The 23,034-nt window shown below is 38.0% G+C and overlaps 1 protein-coding gene across 3 annotated transcripts in view; it reads right to left on the bottom strand.

Annotated features, from left to right (window-relative positions):
- BEGAIN (brain enriched guanylate kinase associated) overlaps positions 1-23,034 on the bottom strand; it is a 161,668-nt gene that overhangs the window by 54,553 nt on the left and 84,081 nt on the right. Inside the window, exons 4-7 of one of the 3 annotated variants that reach the window (XM_017807620.1) lie at positions 20,049-20,138; positions 6,064-6,225; positions 4,429-4,485; positions 1-67 (exon numbers count right to left, since the gene is read on the bottom strand). In XM_017807620.1, coding sequence (XP_017663109.1) covers positions 1-67; positions 4,429-4,485; positions 6,064-6,225; positions 20,049-20,138 — 376 coding nt within the window. The remainder of the gene's footprint in view (positions 68-4,428; positions 4,486-6,063; positions 6,226-20,048; positions 20,139-23,034) is intronic. The other 2 variants (XM_017807621.1, XM_017807622.1) reach the window with 2 other exon arrangements.

Genomic DNA, 23,034 nt, shown 5'->3' with positions numbered 1-23,034 from the left:
CATTCTGTAAAGTTTATCCTCCAGATCCTGATTAATTCTTTGTAAGGCTAGGTAATTGTTTTGTATCCTAAAACAAAGATGATATCATGTAATTGAATGCATTGTTTTTCATGTTGTTTTTTACCTGTATTTTCACATCAGTACAAAACCTTGGCTTGCATTATTTGAAATCTATTTATTTATCACTCCTGTTGCCAGTCAGTGGTTGCCTTTGAAATGCAATTACCACCTGCTTCCTAAGCAAACTTCTTTCTCATGTTTGCTTACTATATTTAGCAGCAAATTCCATCAGGAAGTGAAAATTTGTTGGCCATTCTGCACTTGCATGCAGCTTAGGAACTTGCACAAGGAAATTGTAGCTTTACATCAGGCTCAGGAATAATATGCTAGAGAGGAAGCTTGAGCTGTAGGCTTAGGCAGCAGAAAAAAAATTGTGGAGGTCTCTTAATAAAAAGAATTGCAGCAGAATCCTCACAACTGTAGCAACATTTGGGCATCAACATCATGACTTAGAAGAGAATATCCCTTCTTTACACTAAAGTTCAAGGGATTACCTATTCTCCAGACCTAAACACATCTTTCTTTAGGAAATGTATTTAGATACCTTAGATGGGTATTTCTTTTTAGGAATTGAATGGACTGAAAAAATGAGGCTTTCCTGCTTATTCCAGAGCGATACACCAAAGAAAAGTTTCAGCCTGTACATCTTTAGGTTACTTAGATGTTAATCTTAGTATTGTAATGAATAAGATGCACAGCCTGTGGGAAAAACATTGCTATTTTGGTAGTAGCTGTGCCTTTCTTTTCACAGAAGGTAAGGAGTGTAGCTCCTTGGTCTTGTTAGTACCCATCATCTCAGCAATATATATTACAAATGTAAAGCAAATGTTAGAAGCTCAGCTGTGAAAAGTTTGTCTGAATAAATCAGTATGTTTGTACTGATCAATAGGTCAAAGTATTTTTGTCAGTGAGCTGATTTTAGGTAACGTGCGAGTGTGGTGGCTGTAAGAGTGAACTCAGATGCAATACACATATACAGCAGAAAGGGACTTCCTCTGGGTGTAGTTTCCGTGGTGATCAGGAAGGGACTGGGATTAAAGAAGTCTCTTGGATTTATCATTTGGTTAGTTAGAGTGCCTGTTGAAACTGAAATGAAGATCTGTATTTGAATCATGCCATGGCTGCAGATCAAAGGGTCCAGCCCACCCATTCCTGGTACATGATACTTCAAGTCTCTCCCAGCTTCTGTTGCCATGGAGACTTTCTTTCCAGTTAAATGATCAGAATTCTCCATTCAGGGCAGGCCAGTGGCTTGCAGTGCCCCTCTTGAGGCGTGAAGAGCTCTGGCTGGGGCTCCCAGCAATACGATAACATCTGCTGCACGAACCTGAGAGGGAATGTCCGTGCCAAGGACATCTGCTCTGTGGATATAAATAATGACATCCCCATGGGTGAAAATCCTCAGGATACCAAGGGTCAGACCGCACTCAGGGCAGCCATTTCCAGCATTCATTGCAAGCCTGGGGGAAGTTTCAATGTTGTCTACGTTTTACAGAGCTGCTGAGCAGAGGCTTCCTCCCTGTGAGGAGGACCTATGGTAAAGAGTGTTTGCTAAGGTGTTGACATAAATGGGCTGAAAATCTGTGAGACTTGCACCGTGAGACTTGGTCATTGCTCACCAGTTCTCATAGTGCCACTGTGTTCATGTCCAGGTGACTTAAAGGATTGACTGAAGTTTACAATTCTCTGCGTCGTCCATGCTCCTCACAGCATTTACCACTAAAGCTCTCTACAGACATTTATTTTTCAGCTCTAGTTGTATTTGGGATTTTCACAGCTATTTAGCTGTCAACACAACAGAGACAAATCTCAGGGTACTCTGTACCCAGCTTTTCGTGGCACATGAGAAGGCAGAGATGATCTTGATAAACAGTGGAAACAAGGAGGGTTATAATGCCTTTGCCTGCAGCTACTCAGCACAAATATTTTGTTCTGCTGGTAGGGCCGAGTGCTGTGGTGCAGGAAGCAAGAATTTAGAAAAATAAAATAGTGACTGCTGGCTGAGACTGGAAGTGTCCCAGTATATTCTCTGTCATGGTCTACATTTTTTGTTTGTAAAGCAAAATAGAACAGGTTAAACTTGCGTTGCACCCAGAAAGCTTCTGGCTCAAGTAGGGGTGGTGTAAAAACTGATTTAAACAGTTAACACCTGCAAGAGATTGCATGGGTTCAAAAGTATCTGCATAAATTCCTGAAAGAAAAGAGGGCAAAAAAGTTGGTTCAGAGCTTTTCTAGCTTAGGCATCTCTCTAACCCATTCTGCTGTGCAGTGGTGACCTATGTGGACAGCTCAAGGGAGACTCTAAAGGTTCCCTTTCTGTAACTTTGAGATCATTAATAAAACCAATAATTGCTACTTGAATATCGGACTTGTGATGGTGACAGTGTGTCACTGGATTTACTCCTCAGCTTCTGTTGTCACTTCTTCTCTTGATATGGATGACTGAAAGGTTGATTACCATTAATATAATTGTTTCTCAATGACAACACTTCCATGCCGAGATGGCGATAGAGGGTTTTTGCAAGAGATTATCACGATCTACTTGTCTGTTTGTAACTTCTTTTGCCTTTGCCTAGCCCACAAACATTATTTCTCTAAGACATTTATTTTGCACTGAAAAAATTGACTGCCTCCCAGTAAAGTCAAATCAAATCTAAAAAAAAATCCACAGTAAGTAGGAAGTCAAGCTTCAAAAAGTGTTTCTATTGAGAACAGTATGCAAAGGTAGTCAAAATAAGCACAAACACGTACACACATCACAAGCACATACACATGCACATATAAGCAAACCCAAATTGGAAATTCACTGTGCCAAAAGAAGCATCAGCAAATGTAGGTGGTAAGGAGAGAAATGGACCCAGAAATATAGGGAAGTGTTCAAAGAGGAACAGAGGCAGATCAATCTTTGGGCTAAACTCTAAAATAAAGCAAAGGAGAAATAAAGAGCAGGGAAAATTATTAAAATTTGAAAATGATCAGATAAGCAAATGGTAACTTAACCCTGTTTGCAGAAAACAGACGCCCAGGTAGCCTGAACGTTGTGAGGTATGAAATACTTCAACATTGTAAATCTGGCTTTGTAAATAAGGTGAAGAGTAGGTCAGCTTCATTACCCTGTGAAACTGCTATAAGGATTAACTCATGTGAGTCAATAACCTATTATCATTTATTGATGGATTTTGTCTTGTTTGTATTATTAGATGTTATGCATGTGACTCGAGGTGCATGTATCTGCACCCATTAAATGTATGTTTAGACTCTTGATCAAAATAGGGTCTAATGAAAAATATTGTGACTGTGTTAAACATTGTGTCTATACTTTCTTTACAGAAGCAAATTTCTCCCAGAGTGCAGTTACTTTTGAAGAGTGACTGTTAAAGTAGCAGCTTCTTGTTCAAGAAAACTTTTATCTCTCTCTCTTATCACAAGTTACACCAACTTCCATATGAAAACAAGAGAGTTTTCCCCCCAGGATTTCTGTGACCCCCTTCAGTCTGTGAATTGTCTTGCTTTTGGTGAAACAAAAATTTGTGGGGGCTAATTTCACTGCTAAATACATGCTGGTATGGGTTTTACCCTATTTCCTGGTAAAAGATAGGGTGGGGACCTCAACAAGTTGTTATCCAGAGTAGGGTCTCAAAAAGGAAACACCATGTGAACTTTGGAGTCCAGAATTAGTTCCAAGACTGGTTTCAGATTTTTTTTTAAATTTTAATTCATAAAAGCCATGATAATCATGTCAGATAAGGGACCACTGTGAGGTATATGAAAACCCCAATCTCTTTTCAGTCACTTTTCAAAACTGAACTTTACAGTTAATATTTTCAAACCTACTCAGCACTGTTCTGCTTCTTCTCTGGGAAAAAAAAGAAAGAGGCTACTTCTAAATGTTTGTAGTGAGGTTGAAAACTTGACCATTGAGCCACATGAGTCACTTTCTCACTTGGGTGAGAGGGGAGATCTAGCAGCAAAACAGGTAATTCTGAATAAATTAAGACAAAGAGTTTCAGAAAGGATTAAAAAAAGATGGCCATTCAGCCTCTGAAAAAATTTGCACTTTACAGTAATGTAAATTTAATAACAGAAATGTTCTCTAGTATGCAAGTGGGATCTTATTACAGAGGGCTTATTTATTTAGGGAGGGGTGAATTTCTCTCCCTTTGCAGTGAATAAAGGAAGAGACACATTATTGAAACTAATAATACTTCTTTGTTTTTCTCATATTGCTTTTCCTCTGTGACATGTTGCTGACATGCTGTTGGATGATAGGGTTTTTTTCAGACATTATCGTTCTCCAGGTTGAGAAATCTAGTTGTTCAGCTTGCAGTATGTCTTGCTATTCTCAATAGAAACATTTTTAAAGCTCACCTCGTAACATATTTTTGGCTTCCATTATGATATGTCTTCAGGGGAGTAATCACCTGCCTGAAACATAATTTTTAATATAAGTTTTCTTCATAATACGGTACAATGTTCCATTAGAATATTGGAAAGTCAGTTCTGCTAATGTGATGTTTGGGTATGAGTGCTAGACTTTGCAGTGAGCACTTGACCTGAGTTTCAAAGGGTGCTTAACTCATTAGATCCCAGTGAAGTTGATAAGAGACTTCCTACTGACTAGGAAGCCCCTTTGTTTTAACAGAAGTGGGATGGTCAGCCCCTCTGCTGGTTTATGACAGCTTTCTGAATTAATGCTTCAGAAAATAAGAGCACCAGTGTTCCCTGTACTGGAATGTATCAGAGGAAATTAGATCAAGAATGAAGTTACTTTAAACGGCTCTGCTCTAAGTGAAATGATAGGAAAAATATTGTTAAAAACAAAAAATGTTTCGGAGAATCTCCAGACTGCTCTGGATAGACATGTATAGATTTCAAAATCCCTGTGTCACCTGCATATTTTAGTCTTGTTTTAAGAAGCATCCCCAGATAGGGAAGCATTTAAGTTATAAGACCACACTACGATGTTTCCTAAATTATGATCTTACAGATTCATTCTGTTTAAAATTTTCATTTAGTGGTTTGGTTGACTCAGTTTATTGGTGTTTTCTGGCTTTGTTTGGTTTGGCTTTTGCCTTCTGCAAGAAATGAAAAATATTTCTTTGTGTATAGCCCTGGAATGATTTGTTCTGAATTTAATTTTGACTCATCCAATGAACTAAATCAAACAGTTCCATTACAACATCAGTTTAGGAAAGTCTCACAAGACATGCAAATACATTCCTGCATAAATGGATAATTCTAGTATCAGAAGTTTTGCAAACAAATGAAAAAATGGATATTAAGAATCACTGATAAATTTAAAGCTAGACTACAGACAATTTTAATCACTGTCAGGAATGTCAGGAGTGCTTGCTTAACATAATTTATCATTAATATTAACTGGGTCCCCATTTTGAAACAGCACTGTACCACGGTCACAACAGTTTTAACTAATAGCTTTTCAGTATCATTCCATTCTACTTGAGATTAAAAGAAATTATTTGCTGTAGCATAATGCAAAATGTCTTAATATTATTTGAATTGAACGTAATCTTGGCTTTGAGTGATGAAGAGCCAAATTCTCTTGTATCAGTGCAATGAAGAGTAACAAAAGAAAATGTGCAAAGTTATTAAAAAAAGATAAATCTGTATATATGCAGTATAAATATATGTATATGTAGTGTGTTTATAACCTTTGTATTTGTAACACAATGTGGCACTAATCCTCATGCAGGTTTACATGTAAACAATGCCATATATGTACCTATATAGGTGCATTACTATTTGCATATTTGCTTTTAGTACAGAGACATCTTACATATCACATGTAAATAACTTCATGTGGCATGTAAAATATATTCAGATAAGTGAAATATATATATTCAATATGAAAACATGATATGTAGTCAATAAGTAATAAATTATGCATGTTTGCAACTATGCTTATTTTTACTTACAAATATCTTTAATACAGTCTCTTATAAATTCCTAATAACTGTTTATTTCAAAAAGTTACTTACTAACCTTCTCAGTTTTTCAGTTACTTTTTCAAGTTCCTCCTGAGCACGTCTCAATTCTATTTCAAGGTACTGACGTGTAGAATCAAACTCCGTTTCAAGCATTTCCAGCTTATGGGTAGTGTACGATAGACGCTTTCGTAATTCCCCCTTCTGTTCTTGCAAAGTACTAGAAAAACAAAGACCACAGCTGTAGAATTTAGCTGCTCCCAAAAAGACTTTTCATGATCCACCCTTTGACCAGTTCCCTAGAGTATAGGTTGGCATCTAGCCAGAGAAGTGTGCTTCATAATTTGTTTACTGCACTTTGAAAATCTTCTGGTATAGGCAGTTGACTATCTTCCCATCTGTCCTGTCTAGTGCATTTTTTGCTACTATCTCATTATCCATAATGGAATACTTTGTGAAGGAACCTTCATTAAAATACAAAACATGGTCTAGAGTTTGGTTTCACGCAGGAACTTTTCATTTAGAGTTATCTTACCGTACTATGATTGAAGTGGCAGATATCTATAGAGCAGCAACTCTAAATAAACCATGCAAAAATATTTCCTTGCCTAAAGTCCAAATTACAAGTTTGTGGAGGAGGAAAATTTTGTCCTATTTGATTCCATTTCCACTCCAATCCCTGGCCATATAGATGCTAGAGATATTATTGTTCAGCATTTCATCTGGCAAATGGTAATTCATATAATCACGATTTTAAGGTTATGACTATTTCCCTTTTTTGCCCACTTAGCTGGGAGCCAAGAATTCCCAGACTCAGGTGTAATTCCCAATTTTTCACTGTTCTTTCAGTAAAGAATTTATGCCATGATTTTAAGCTAGCTTTAGTTATACTCTTTGACAAAATAAAGCACTAGGTATAGAATTTGGGGAAAGGAGGTTTTTCACTTTATTGTTTTCTCTGTTTTAGAGATGATATAAGACAGCATAAAGCCAGGCGATCCATGCAAAATTTTTGTCAAGAAGGCCAATACTCCATCTGCATCCAAATCATCATCATGGCTAGGCTTCACAAATGAAGATTTGGGAAAGGCTCTATCCACGTTTGTTACAAGCACGCTGGTGGCTAATAAGGCCAATATGAGATAGACATGTCTGATTGCAAAAGACACAGCAGAAAGACTCCTTAGGTTGTATATTCTGCAAGACACGATTCTTTCTGCGTTGTCTTTTCTCCTGGAGAGTGATCCTGCGTGCGTTCTCAGCATCCAAATAGTCCCTCTGGATTTGCAGCAATAAACCTGAGGATCTTTCCCTTGCTTTACTGGAGCTCAACTGTGCCAGTTCAGGTGAGCCAGTTCTGCACGTGCCTCAATTCTTATCTGCACAGTGGACATATTTTTATTCTCGTCTATTTAGTTTGTAAGCTCCTCAGTCTTCTAGCATGTGTGTCAGTTGAATAGCAGGATGAGATTCCTGTCAGAGCTGGGACCTCTGGAGGTGACTGTAGCTTGGTCCAGGAACTGCAACCTCAATATTGAGCTGATCTCTTGGCTTCAGGTGGAACCTCTGAGGCACAATGGAACTGGAGTCTGCCATCACCTAGAGACAGAGTGCTACCACATGATGCATTATGAATTGTCTTGCTTATTTTAATCATATGGCAAAAATAATTCTTCATAAAGGAGTGGTGACTGTTGATTCACTTTGATGTCAAGTGAGTACTGCCATCAACTTCAGTAGAATAATATTTTGGGTCTTTAATTAGACAGAAGGCTTGGGAACAACATGTCAATCTTCAAGAAACACTGAGCTGTCTGCAGCGTGACTGGCTTCTTCTCTACAAACTGCGATAGGAGCTCAGTGAGTTAATGCAAAAGCTTTACAATTGTTGCTTGCTTGATCCATGCGGCTCAGAGATGGGAAACAGCCTAATGTTTTGCCAACACAGTGCTCTATTTCAATTGCACATATTGCGTGGTCACAGTTATACTTAGATTACCACTTGTAGTTATATTCCCTTAAAATAATATATTCTGATTCAGACATTTAATGTAGTTACAGTTAATGCAATAATTTAATTTTTATATTTCTCTTGGTGAAATAAACTCCAGTATTGTCTAGGGAAATGAGAACCCATGCTGCTCATTTCTACATGTCCTCATTCATGATGTTGCCACATCATACCACTTTTCACTTGCTCTGCTTCTGGCCTGTTGTTCTTGTTACTCATCTGCTCATCTTGGTCAGTTTTTCTTCCTGTAGCCTGGCAACTTGGATTTTCTTCTGTGAAGTGGGAGTTACAGTGCCAAAACTGTTTAGAGTGAAAAGAGGTATGATCTCAAGTCTTCTGCTGCTCTAAAAATCTAATCACTAGGATTTGTACAAAAAGTAGACAGCAGGTCCTCCAGCTACGATTCTGGATAAAAATGGCCAGGCTGAGGCTGCTGCTCTATGCTGGACAAATGCAGTTAATGCAAATTAAACCAGATTAGGGAAGGTTAGAGCATCCTGCTGCACTGGGAAGTTTTGGACACAGGAAGTTTGATCTCTAGGAGGAAGAGGGGTTGTTGGTATACAAATATAATGGGAATGCCAGGGATGTTTAAGTCAGTAATAGCTAGAGACTGCCTAACAAAAGAGAAAAAAGGGGAAAGTTAATGGCCTCCAATAACTTTGTCTTCTGCTTCCTCCTGCAGGTACTTCTTGCTTTGGGTCTCAGTTTGGTAGGTTTTGGCAGCTTGAAGCTTGTGCTAGAAGGATAAACTTAACTTCAAGCTCAGTCTTCTCTCTTGAAGCTCACTTTGAAGTGTTTGTATTCTTGAATTATTTGCTTTCAGAACAATTCATTCCATTAAAATCAAGCCTATTCTAATGAGCTTTACTGAAACAGTCTACATACATGGGCTCTTCCACATAATGTTTTGGGAGGTAAAACATAGCTGTAACTTTGTTCAAAATAAGAAAAAACTCCCACTGATTAAGGCATAACTCAGGCAGCTTCAAAGATCAAAGTTATTCTCATCCAGCAAACCATAATTCTTAAAAACCTCTACTCATTTCCACCCAAGCTGGAATGATAGGGTGGCATCCTTAAACCCTCCCAAACCTAGGAGAACCCTTACTCATTGTGTACTTTGAGTTGCATGATCAACATTAAAATGGCTGATTGCTCTTAAGAGAATGTATAATTTCTAGATAGGAAGAATAACACCTGATTTATGATGAGATTATTTAAGATGCAATAATAGACACCTAACATTAAGTCATTATTAACATACGAGTTATTAGACCGAAAGGTAAAAATTTTAGAAGGAAAGAAATCTTGTTCTGACAAGAATATGCTGAATGGCAAAAAACTTATAGTCACTTTTATGGAAGAAAAAAAAAGAAGAGAGAAAGAAAAGACCCCAACTGGGAAAGCGTTAAATCATCTGCTTTAATATCCTTCTCGAGTCAAGCAAGTTCTGAAAAGATAGCTAACTTTAAGCAATATCACAACAAAATTTATGCTCATGAATGGCACAATAGGGAAATTTTCCCAAATCTTAGACTGTAACCATTGAATGGGTATTAATAGCTGTAACACTGAGAGTAGATTTCCCAGGATTCCCAGGATGGTTTTGATTTCTGCATGAATTGAGCCTTGTCTAGATACATTACTGGTTTGAGGTAAACCCTATTGTTTTCCCTTGATTTTGGTTCTGTATGAACAAGCACCTAAGAAACAAGTGAGAGAAACAGTAGAAAGAACAAGAGCTTGCAAGGTATCAAATTCTGTATTTCTAATAGCAGGACCAGAGCTTCAATTTTTGTTTTGTACAACTCTAAGGCATTTCACAAGATATTTGTTTGCTTGCTTTTGTGGGTTTTTTTTGCATTTCTCACTAAACAGATGTTCTTTCTCTGAAAACCTTTCCCTTACTATTAGCTTCCAGTGCTATCACATAATGGCAAGCTTGGATTATCATTCTTTATTCTGTCTTGCTTTTTTTTGTTGTTGTTCTAGAAGTCTGAGGTTTTCACGAGGAGGGCTTAATTTTGCTCTGTACCCCTGTAAATTTGGTAGTGGTAATTTAATCAGAATTGAAAAGGGAAAAAAAAAAAAGTTGAAGTATGGAGTAACAAAGTCAACCATTTAACATTTTCGCTTTTCTCCAAACCAATGAACTCCATAAATTACCTGCATTTTGTTTCTGCTTGTCACATACCAGTTAATTAGAAAAGTTAATTGAGCAATTTTTTAATGCTGCTAAATCACTATATTTTAATTCATAGTTGGTCCTCACAGCTCTTTATTGATATATATATGTAAAACTAAGAAAAGAGTTGAATGAAAAAAGTACCACCAGGAGAAAGGAGAGGACTTATTAGCAAATAAAACATACTGTCTGGGAATCTCATCGTGCTATGTCTTAGAAAACACAAATCCTATATTTCATTATCTTTATGAAACTTGGAGAGCAGGAAAGAGTATGGAATTACGGGACAGGCTCAAAAATGCCGTAGACTATTCCATCTTTAGCATAAGTGGTTCTCTGTTTCTTTCAATGTTTTTTAAAGTCCTGCTTCTGTGACAATCAGTGGTTTACAAGTCATTAACCACTTTGTTTCATTAAAATATTTCTTTAAAAACAAGAACAGTAAACATAATATTAAATATTTAGACTGGTGAAAGAAAACCTCTCAAGGGAAGCTACTTTAAAGGTTATTAAAAACAGGTCTTTAAACTTTCCAATGCATTACTTTCACCAATTAGCTCTGTTTATTCTCATATATAAAATAGATATGAAAACATATATTTGCACAGAATTTTAAGCCCACAAACATTATCTCAGCCTGCAGATGTCGGTCAGGATTAATCTGTAGTGCTGGCTGGAGAGGATCCAGGCGAACATATTTCCACTGGATTTCAGGCAAAGCTGAGATGCCACATGGTGACAGCCTATTCTGAGGAAGGTGTGCTGGAAAACAAGCAGGTTTTCATTGTACCTGTCTGATCTTCTGCCAGCTCATCTGGCAGATGGTCTGATGACAGAGGAGTGATGGCATGCAAAGTTGGGGCTGTTCAGTTGCCTGGAGGCCAGAGGATTTCTGTTACCCTCAGAGGAACAGAATTTGTTACTCTTTGTTAAGCAAAGAGGGTGCTCCCTGGATTGTTATTCCATGAGAGTTGATTTCTATGAGTCTGTCCCATCAGTGGAGCATTCCAGAAACCCCACATCTCCACTTCGCTGGCCAAACTGCTTCAGCAGCCCTTTCACATCTGCCTGCCACTCCAGGGCTCTGTTTTGAGGGTGGTTCTGCAGTGTTGCTTAAAACCTGAGCAAGTGCATTTTTTTCAACTAGCAAAATTCTCCCTGAATGGACTGATTACATTCCTTCACACAGCTCTTGAAGTGAGTGAAAAAAATATGATTAAAGGCGTTAGGAGGGAAATTAGCAGTGAAAGGAATGCAAAACAAGGGCAAGATAAATGCCCATGTCAAATATACTGAAAAAAAAAAATCAGATGTTCTCATTTCTGGGTAGTGAAACAGACGTTTTAATGCAGCTGTGAAATCCTAACTAAAACTAATTGTATTTTCTGGGTAAATAGCCTGTTTCAGAAGAAAGAACATGGGAACTGATAGGAACTGGGGGTTGGGGCTCTGAGTCTTGAATCTGGCTTTGCCAAACGTGCCTGGTGTTACACCAGTCAAGAGAGTTAAGGCAACAGTGACCTTGCCCACTGCTGGTCATCTCTGGCTCCTGTTCTTAGTCAAGTGCAGGCACTATCAGGATGAAATTAATCTGACCTATTTTAGAAGCCTGCTTTTAGATGAGTTGACGCAAATCTGGAAGTACCCGTTTCCGATAATTACAAAGGGAATCTAGTCAAGTATCTCAGACGTAGACAACCACATCTCATCAGATCACTCCCCCTCTTCCTGACTCAGATCTGTGTGTGTGAGATGAGGTAATAGTATTGCCTTTCTTCTTTGCTTAGGTTGCACGGAGGCCCACAAAAACAAACTACAAAATGCTTTTAAAGTGTTTTTCAGATCTGTTTTGTATCTGCAATGTGTCACTTTCTAAAAAAGGACTTCGTAGGATCAGGAATTCGGGTGCACTGAGGAAAATTTAAAAAATGTATTCTGGAACAGAATTTCAAAAATAGTTTCTTCTGTTTTTTTATCTAGGGAAAAGTCAAAACCAGTTAGCCCTATACAGGTGCTTTATGTGAAGGAATATAAAGATCAGGAGAGGGTTCTCTGGGAAGGGCCAACTCATGCCATGTCAACTTGGACCACTGATGTCATCCATGGTAGGCAGCCAGAGGGGCTGGGGCAGCTTCATGCACTTGCTTTTCTGGAATCATTTTCCCAAAAGTGTAAGTCTGCTGTGGGTCTCTGCAAAGAGATGGGCTGTTTGGCTCAAGGAGTGCAGCCAGCCACATCCCTGGTTTTGTTTCTGATATTTGAATGCAGCTGATCATCACAGAAATGAGGGCCATCAGCCAGGCAGGAAGCAAGGGTCTGGGGGGAGACACTTTTCTGACATGTAGCTCACACCCCAGGGAGCAGCAGGTTGGACACAGAGGTCTCTGGAGACATTCACAGCTGACAGAAATGCCGACAGGTCCTCAGTGCTGCTGTGTTGCTCCTCAATAGAGCTGGACTGCATTTTCAGCTTGATTTTGGGACTACCAAGGAATTTTGGCTTCAGCAGCTTCTGCTGATCCATGTCTGGTAGTCTGGATTACCCAGGACCTTTTATACCAAGACAGCTTTGTTGAACGTGCCTCTGAAATAGGTCATGCCAGATCTGCATGGTGCCCAAGATGGACATGCTGTGAGAAAGGCACTCAAACCTCAGCTTAAGAGGAATAGCTTTGAGATAACAATTGTGTCATTGAATCTGACCCCTCAACAATGTTTTTTCAAGTTGTAGTTGTTGGGAAATGAAGCCCAAGCATTTTACAAGTGTTTTTTATATTAATGAAAGATTTTTAATGAAGCAGTAATTGGATTTCTGTGTTAATCAAGTTTTGATTATGTGTTACATGATCACGGTCACTGTTTCAAAAGGGCAATGCCAAAACTATCTTCCCTGTCTGTAGTTTTTGTGTCTCACCTTACTCTTGTTCCATCTGATTAGGAGGGGGATGGGATCAAATTACAAAGTCGAGATCCAGGGTCTGAGACTCCAACTACAGACTTGAAATTAGTTGTACAGGGAATAGAGATTACATGCTGCAACTCAGACCCAGGGTCCAGTCCACAATCCTATTGCTCTTGTGCTCTTTATTCAGCAGGTTCCTTTTTCATTAAAGAAATGCTTTGGCAAATGCCTATCCAAGTTCTAGAATATGCATTTTTCTATAAATTCAGGCTCATGCAGACATTTTTCAGCCTACCTATTCTTTTTCAAATTTTCATCAAGCTCTGTTTCATTACAGAACATCCACAGAATTTCTCCATTACTTTCAAAGAAGTTTGTTAAATATTTGAAACTTTGGAATATGAACAGTTTGCCTGTCAAATTGCACACAGATCTCTCCTTCCTGTAGATATATATACACACATATATAGATAGGTAGCTTTTGGAGGAGGTTTTTTTGCAAGTATTGAACCATTTGAATTTTCTTTTCAGTACTCATTTTCAAAATAAACAACCTGAAGCTGGGTTTGGATTGTGAGAAGGAAGGCCTGTACATATGTTTCAGAAAAAATGTGTGGGTGATCCAAATCTGGAGCTCAGATAGTTTCCAGATGACTGATGGACACATAAAACAAGTAAGAGAGTCCTTTCCTTAGGTTCTAGGCATTCTGGCAGAATTTAAACCAGAGAAGAGGGATCCTTTATGAGAAATATTAAAGATAGTCATTTGGAAGGGAGGTGGGGAAAAGAAAGAGATATTTAGCAGTTGAAGTCTGAAGTGCTGTGGGATAAATCCTTAGCATGAAAGTCTATTTGGAGCACCTATAGAGTTGATACAGCTACTTTAAAACAGGTATATCACTGGATTTTGGAAGGCAGATTTTGCTTCACTTTGGACTTGAGTACCTCACTCTTTCATAATTTGCACAATTAAAAATTCAGACCCAGCAGGAGACATTATATGGTAAATGAGTCTAAACTGTGCTGGGCTTATGAATTAGAGGTAGAGAAGAGAGACCTTTCTTAAAAAAAAACTTAATTATTTTTTGTGTATATTGAAAGGAGTCAGCCTTTCATTGCAGAAGGGGTGACTTCTATAGCAAATATAAGAAGTCCACAGACATATCTGTCCAACGAGGGTATTGAGTATTATCTGTAATATGAGGTGATTAAGATATGAAAATTCAGTTACATGTTGACATGCAAAAATCCCTTAGAGGACCATCTGTCAGCACTGAGTTATCTTAAGTGAATGCCATTATTGTCAGTGGAACGTGACAAGATTTTTAAAATCTGCTCATAATAAAGACATACAGGTTATCCTTTATTTAAACATGCTATCCATAACCTAACACTCTGAATGGATTAAATAGAAATATCATTAATTAAATTACAGCTCTCAGAAATAGATACTAATCTATATTATTTTAAATTTTAGATAATCTATGATTATTTTAAATGAAGTTTGTTCAGCAGGCAATTGTGATTCCCCCAGTGAACTGAAAAATGCAAAGGGCAAATGATAATGCACTGTGGGAATCCAGACCTGCAATCAGGGAGTGCATTATTGTGCAGAGCACTAAGTAAGCAAGGGCATAGAGTAGCTCTTGGAGAAGGAAGAATGTGGACTTACAAACCAGGATGTGCCCCGTTCACCAGGAGCAACTGTGCTGGCTACCCCAGCATAGTTCTTGGGGCAGGGCTGCACAGAGACTGAAGAGCTGAGCCAGCTCTCTGAGGACTGATTTAATACCTCTGCTAACTTGATTTGGAATCTTCAAAATACATTTCTGTTTCCTATTAATGAGATAACCATTTTTGCTTATGAGACATTTCTGAGGTTAAATACCTGAGTATGTGAGAAATTAGTGCAATGCACAGCGAAACAGTCTGTGACCAAATTCAAAGGTGACTAAAGCAGAGGGAAACAGTGGAAGCAGCAGAAGTAGTTACTGCAATCTCTGCCTTCTTCCAAGCTACCTACTACTGCCTCTGTTAGGCTCTCCCTAAAGTCTGTGGAAACTGATTGTTTTCAGCTCTGACTGGTAGAGTGTTGGCATCAGTGGCTTGAATGCAAACTTTTAGGTTCAATGAGTGATCCTACAGAAGTCTGAATAAGGACTGCTCCTGTTCAATTTGTTTCTCTGTGTTGCTAGAAAATGAAGGGATGGACAGGTGGAAAATACGTATGGAAGAGAAAAAGCAGGCATGCAGTTCCAGGAAGAATGAATTTTCTGACTCATTCTTTAGAGATAGAAAGCTTATATTTATTTTCTTACAATAATAAAGGACTCTGTTCATGTTCATGCCCTACTCCAAATTGTCTGCATTGTCCAAATGCCCCCTAGTGCTCTGGAGCACATCTGAAATAAGTCAACTGGTGAAGCTGGGAGAAAAGGGAGGTGACTTCTGCCATGGCAAACTTCAGACAGCATTTTCTCTGCCCTTCACATAACACTTGAAGAAGGTTCACCTCTGTAAAAGCCACCATTTTCTGGTTTTCCAGAGGCCAATATGGTTACATAAAATATTTGGCTGGCAGAAATGGCGAGTTACAGTGTGAAGTTGCAGGGTACGAAAGGATAAGAAAAGCAGCAGAAAAGACTGACTGCAACAAATATGTTCTTGCTTTCACAGGCTATCGGGGGGGCTGCCCCAGACAGAAAGTGATTTGAAGTTGTTGAACAGTTGTTGACTGCTTTTTAATGTCTGGCAGAGTCCTACCAGTCTGCATTGCATCTCACTAGGGATTCCAGACTACCAAGAAGTGATAAGAAAGGAGAAAAAAAATAAAGAGTGAGGTATTGAGAAATCGAGGGAACAAAATTAGAGGTAGACTTCAATTTATGATTTAGAAGCCAAAGAGAGCTCTCCAGGTGATTGAGCAAGCTGCCTTTGGTTGCAGTATCGCTCCTTACAGCTTTGAGTGGCCAGCTTCTAGATTGCTTTGGTTTGTAGTCATGGATAAGCACTCCCTCTGGAAATTACTGAAAGCAGCCTACCGCATCAGCTCACAAGCTTATAAAGTTATATTTTAATTGTGTTATTAAACCTTTCTCACTTTTGTTTTTGTCTGTTTACCTCCCTGATTCATCTGGATCAAGCTGTGCTGGGGCAGAAATGTCGTTCCTCCCGAATTGTGCTGTTTATTTGTAATGGGAATGTAATGAGTATGGGTGAAGCCCACTGCCCAGGAGCAAGCCGAAATTGATCTTAGTCTTTCTATTAAAGGGCTGAGGTTGGAAGTGCAGTAGGGGAATACTAAAGAAATGTGCTTTGGCAGAAGGAAAAGAGTTTTGTTCCTGTTTCATTTGGTATAAAGCATCCAGACACAGGTTGATGGACAGAGGTTATAATCTCTGCTCTCACCTTAACTATTTCCTTCCTTTCCCAATCCTTTTCTCTTTCCTCTAATTTGAAATTCATCTTTGTCTGGCTTAAGGGACTCATTTTGGTGTGTTCGCTTAACACTTCCATCAGAAAAGCTACACGAAGCAGTTGAGAAAATAAAATATACTTTTGGGCTCTAGGACCAGTCAGACAGAGTTGCTACTGGGACTGGGACTGGGACTGGACTGGGAGAGGAACTGTAGTTGCTACTGTTTTTTTCCTTTATAAGCAGTGTATATTATGTTATTTGAGTAAATTACTGAATTTTCATTTTAATTACATCTGGTCACAGTTGCCTTCTAATCCTCTTTTGTGACAGAAGTCCTACAAGATAGAAGCTTCTGTTGTATCTCTAACTTGAGTCCACAAGTGCTTGCCTTTAAAAAATGCCCATGCTTGCCAGATGTTGTTCCTAAAGAGCATAGGAAATAATAATATTCTTGCCTAGAGTGAGATGCAGCACTGACCTTTCAGACACCTTTAACAGTTATTGATGCAGTCAGTTTTACCACAGTCTCTATTCTTTATCATTTGGTTCCCCTCACACACAGTTGTATGACATTACTCAAGGAAAGTGGCAGAGAGGTGAACTCTGGGGACTTTTCTGAAGGCTTTCGGGCAGTAGAATAGATCACTGGTTTGTTAGCACAAGCAAACAATTAAAGTAAATAAATTAATAATTTTATTTAATAAATTGACTCTATAATACTCCTAAGCCTGGGCACACCCAGATTCTCATCTGTGCACATGTGATTCTGAATCTGAGGGAAACTTACTACACAGACTCACGTATAAGGTGTTGAACAGGAACAGTGAGAGCTACTGCTGCTACCTGAATGAACTTATTTCGTCTGAATATTTCAAGATATTTTTAGTTTTCCTACAATAACAAATGATCCTCAGCTCTTTGATCACCTTGATATTACAGCAACAGAAGAGAAGGAAAAAAAGAGAAAGGAGTTGCCATCTGTCATCTCTGGCTAATTATTTCAAGCCCTACCTTGTTTTATACACTGCAGCACACTATTTTGGGACTTGTTAACTGAGAAGTCTTCTACTCTGCAAGAGTATAAATGAGTTCACCTCCAGCAAGTTCCCCACTGCTCAGTACGTTGTGCCGTCATTTCGTACAACCTTTCTCCCAAGCAAATGTTGTAATTTATTAGTTCAGGTTTTATCCTTCCTGCTCTCCTGCCTGCACTGGCTTTCCTGTGTAGGACTCCATTTTGTCACCTTTTTTTTTTATGGGTGTATGGGAAAGGACATGGAACAGGACTGCATTCCTCTGAACTCTTGTTAGCAGTCCAACACCTTGACACTGGCTGTTCTGTAGTTTTGGAGTCAGCCAGTAAATGAAGGTGCTCTCTGCAAATGTGGAGGAATCATATCAGGCAGCAGGTATTCATCAGAAAAGCTGTTTGCTCTATTCTTGTGAGAAGCAATACACAACGTGCTTCTTCAGAGAGGACCCAGGAGCCCTCTGGTTCCACCTACCCTGTGGGCGTAGCACCCTAAAGAACCACTTACCCAAAGAGTAAGGAAGCAGCTTCATTACTCCAGACTTTCCTAAAAATTACTCTTGTGCCTTGAGATGTGGATTACCTAAACACAGGCCACCTTTTTTTTTTTTTCCTTATAATTGAATTACTTGAGCATTCTGGGTTAATCAAAACTTGGGTTTTTATTTTAACTCTCTTGCTGATACTGTTACAGCTTTCTCATTAGTTTTTTAAAGGTTAAGGTGCACCAGGCAGTATAAAATAGAACCTATCCTCATTTTGTAAATGCTGACAGTTGTCATACTCACTATCTGTCATTTTTATAAACAAATGTTTGGAGGATATTTTAGTTCCTTCAGCAAGGTGGTATTTTTCAATATAATTGGAAAGCAAGTTTCCAGATAAATTTTTAAAGTCTAGATATGTTGAAACAATGTGATTAAGGTCTGACTTAATCAACAGGAAAGAAAGAAGCAAGCTTTCAGGAAATACTAAAATTTCCCTAAAAATTTGGATTCTTTTGTGCTTTTTAGAAAGCAAGGAGGGAAATGAAAATTATCTTTCAATGGCTGTTTATTTTTACTTTTTTTTTTTTTTTTATGAAATGGCTAAATAGCCTGAGCTAAAATCCTGGATTTGTGCATTTTGGGCTTTAGTATCCTTGGAGATAAACTGTGGTATTGTCCTCCACAAGAGTAAGGTTTTTATTTTGGAAGTAAGAACTACAAGCGTAGGAAATGAGGGTATTTTTTTGGCAAGCCCTACAAAAAGACGACTAAATATCATTCCAAGACTGAACTTTGCTGTGGGCATCCATTTAAAAACAGCATGTGAGATCAAACTCAGTGATTACACTGTGGCTGTGTGAATTTGTTCTGATATTAAAAGACTTCTAAATAGTCAATCAAGTTGGAATCAGGTCAAAGATTTTGTAAAAGAGTTTTATATGCCTGGATTATATTTCACTTCACTGGTCATCTCTTGATTTTAGCCAGGACAAGCAGCAGAGCAAAGCTATTTTTGCATCAGGCTCATCTAAACCCAGGTAAGAGTAGAGAGCATGTGCAGAACCCTGGGGGAATGAAAAGAGGAATTCAAACCATTTTTCCAAGATTGCTATTTTTTTCACTCACAGACTGTGTGAAAAAATACCAAAGAATGTCGTTTATGCCTTTCCTACACTAGCAGCACTCTTAAAATGAAAATTCACACACATTATTCAGAGAAAATCAATAGACTGCAAGAACCAATCTAAAGCTTAGTCTATCTTTATTTTTTTACCTAATTACTTTCTTACTTTGACGTATATTACAATATTTCATATGTCATTGAAAGCCTTAGGATTAGTGAATGACATTTCTTCTACATACCTGCCACTTGAAATAAAGTCAAGCAAAAAAGAACAGAGAGTATATTCAGGAGAAAAGTAGAAGAGAATCTAAGCAAAATACGGAAAAACGAGTCATTACTTAAACTTATATTACATGCTGCATAGGAATGTAAACTAGAATCAGTAATAAATCCCCCAGCCTTTCAACATTCTGTACCTATAGCATTGAGAAAATCCTTATTTCAGGAGACCTAAGATTAATGAAAACCTGATAAAGGAGAGAGAATATATACATACCAGCAATTAAGAAAGTTCGGTGAGCTGCCCAGATAACTGTGGTATCAACAGTAAAATGCAATGCATCAGTATTGTCAGAACCACTCCATCAGAAAAAAAGATTAACTGGTAGAAGGCAGCTGTGGATTTTGCAGCTTCTTAAACAACTTTCAGTTTTTATGCAAGTTATTACAATTATGCAAGTTATTACAATTGTTACAGGCTTGGATGAGGCAAGCATCTAGAGTACTATAGTAAACAGATCTGCTGTTAATCCCCTAGTTCAGAAAACATAGTGGAACTGAACAATGAGAGACTACAGACTGACATGAAGAAATGGAACATTTTTATGGACATCAGAAAGTTAGAAAGAAAGCATAACTTCACAAAACAGCACTTATTAGTTACCTGTCCCAGAGAGTAGGTGAAGATTTTGCGAGCCTGCCCTGGAGAATTCTAGGTTGCCATAGGCAGGTTGGCACCCAGGAATTTCGTACCCTGTAGCATGAATAGAGGATAAACCATGGCTAGGTGTGGCTCATAAGACATACGAGTGATAACCTAGCTAGATTTGCTGCATATTAGTAGGCTATGGCATAATTTGGTACTAATTATTATTCAGGATATCTTACTTTAAAGCAGTATTAAAACTACAAAACAAAGTGATGCTACAGCACACACATTTAGTAACTTTCTTGTATGACTACTGTAGGTCAGAATAAGCATTTACAATTGACCTTATGATGGCTGTAAATAAGTGCTACTCCATCTATTTTACTGGAGAAGCATTTGGCCTTAAGATTTGTGAATCAAGCTCTTATATTTTTGCATTGTAAAAACATCAGCTTAAACAAATTTATGCTTCCTTGAAAGAGGGTCATCAAAATTCCTTCTGAGCACCATAGTGAGAAAATGTTTAACAGTGTTAATTGAATCTGGGCTGAGGTTCAAGTTCTGCATACCAGGTTCCATGCTCATCTACCATCAGCAGAACAATAGCTACAAAATATTTGCTGGGAATGAAAAGCACAAAGAGACGCGATCTGAACTAGCAATAGAAGCTATGAATAACACACAGCAAAAGCAGATCCTGAGCCCAGGAGAAGGCCAGTGAGGCAGGCAAATTAGCAATGAGAACTGTTGTCCAATATTAGCGTCAAGCGATGCTGGTAAGATTCAAAACAGTCTGTTCAATCCTTAGTGAAGCAAATTCTTACTGAAGTGAAAGGTAGTTTTTCCTGAGTAAAATCTGAGTAAGGACTACAGTGTTTGGAGATACACAATACCTCATACTGTATTGCTGCATTCCTTTGCAATATCAGAAATGCCACATAACATGCCTGGAAGGACAAACTCAATAAAAAAATCAGTTTTTCCTCGCTCAAGTATATACATATTTATGAACCAGAATTTTTGCATAAGCTTTCCCTGTGGTCAGTGATCACTACACATGCAGAAAATCCTATCTTCTAGTATTCACCATCAATTACCAGTGGGTACTGAAAAGTAGGAACCTTCTGGTCCACACACAGATCTTTACATATAGGACACATTTCAGGAGCAATAACTGTGCTACAGAGAGCAGAAGAGCAGTGTTTATTGGAAAGGATAACCCTGCATGTTACTTTAGTTGTGCCACTGAGTTGTTCTTAAGGATCACTTAAGTATCTTTTAACTTTTTTCGTAATGGACTTGGATTAAGTATGTGAAGACACCCAGGGAAGACAGAAAAAATGTGAGGTCCCAAGTTTTAAGTGTTGCCATCACATGAATTTACATCAATATCAGCTTTAAAATCAGAGTGGAATCGAGAATAAATCTCTCGATTCTAACACCTCGATGTTGTTGGTTCTTCAGCGAAAAGTCACTATTACTTTGAATTATGCATCTCTCACAGCTTTTCTGATGTTCCCAAACTGCAAATCTCATAATCAATAGGTGTGTACATATTTAATACACACAGTTCTGCAGTACTGCAGTACTTCACTATGTATTTTCATTCTCAGCTATGGGTGTAAGGAAAACAGTCCATTGTAGGAACAGCGTTTTTGAAATGGTCTTTACTTGGCTCTTCATTTTGTATCTGCATACTTTTCAGCATGCAGATTTGCAAAATTGTAAAATTCTCCTAAAAGTCATCTGTGAAATCTTAATTTTGAAAAAAAATTAAAAATCTGGGAATTCAGTCACAGATTTTTCCAGAATGAGGTGGAGATTTTTCAAATCAGTGCATTTTGCATGTTTTCCTGCACTTCACTGAGAAAACTTCCATAGGAGTCTTCTGGTGAAACAACTAAACTTGCAAATTCTGAGATGGCTTAAATGAAAACATTAGACTTTTCAAGCCTGCAAAATTAATTAAATTTGGGTTCTTGGTGCAAAGAAGCTGTTTGAACAGGGATAAATATCTGCTGACTTCAGATCCATTGCCAGTTCTTCTCCATGTAGTGTTAATCTAACCTATCTCATACCTTTAACTGATATATAGCAAATAGCTTTGCTATAGATAACCTTGACAAAATATTTTAAGGCTGTGAGGTTGTGAGATGTTCTGACAGAGATGGGAGGAGTGTAAATTCCACTTTAGCTGTTTTTTCAGTGTTCTTTCCGACATCTTTTTGGTAGTAAGTCCCATGTAATTGCTCCCTAAATGAGCTAATACAGAGAAAAGCTCTCTGCTCTAAATGTTGTGGATCTTTCAAAAGCTCCCCAAAGGGATTTAATAACATCCTGTCTCAGATAATCAGTGTCAGTTTTAGTCAGTCTAATCCTATTCTCATATGCAAGGTCGAAAAATAATTAGTAATGGTAAGATTTATATGCCTGATATTAAAACACAAAAATTAATTTGTCAGCCTCTGCAGTTTACGTGGGATATTGTTTTAGCATTCGCAAATCAGAAATCAGCAAAACAGACAAACATGTTTGTCTAAAGCAACTGCAAATTTAAAAGAAAACAAAATGGGAAAAGCTCCCCATTCTGTTACTGTGTTGTTTCCTTTCTTGAAAGGAAAACAGTTCTAAGAAATTTGTAAGTACTGAAAATAAGAAATCAGCCTATTTAAAAAGAATATCATATAGTCACTTCAGAAAATTAGTAGTTTACTACAGCAAAAATATCAGTCTCAAAACCCTGATGATAAAGTATTTCAGATTATCAAATTTTAAAACTTTTTTTAATGCCACAGCATGATAAAGTAACTCATTTTCGTCTTCTTTCTCCAGAGCTTTCCTTACACTTCACTGATGTGATTGAGACCGACTCCAGTGTCAAGTGAGGTTCAAATTTGGACATACTGTTGTGTTTCCTTGTCTTGTCCTAGAACATGCAGTATGTTACTTCAAATATTGTCTGTGGCTCTTCTGAAAATAATCACAGAGGATACCTACAGCC

The sequence above is a fragment of the Lepidothrix coronata genome, unplaced genomic scaffold (assembly GCF_001604755.1).
Source record: "Lepidothrix coronata isolate B3197 unplaced genomic scaffold, Lepidothrix_coronata-1.0 Scaffold19, whole genome shotgun sequence".
Lineage (NCBI taxonomy): Eukaryota > Metazoa > Chordata > Aves > Passeriformes > Pipridae > Lepidothrix > Lepidothrix coronata.
This window is presented reverse-complemented; position numbering and strand designations above follow the sequence as displayed.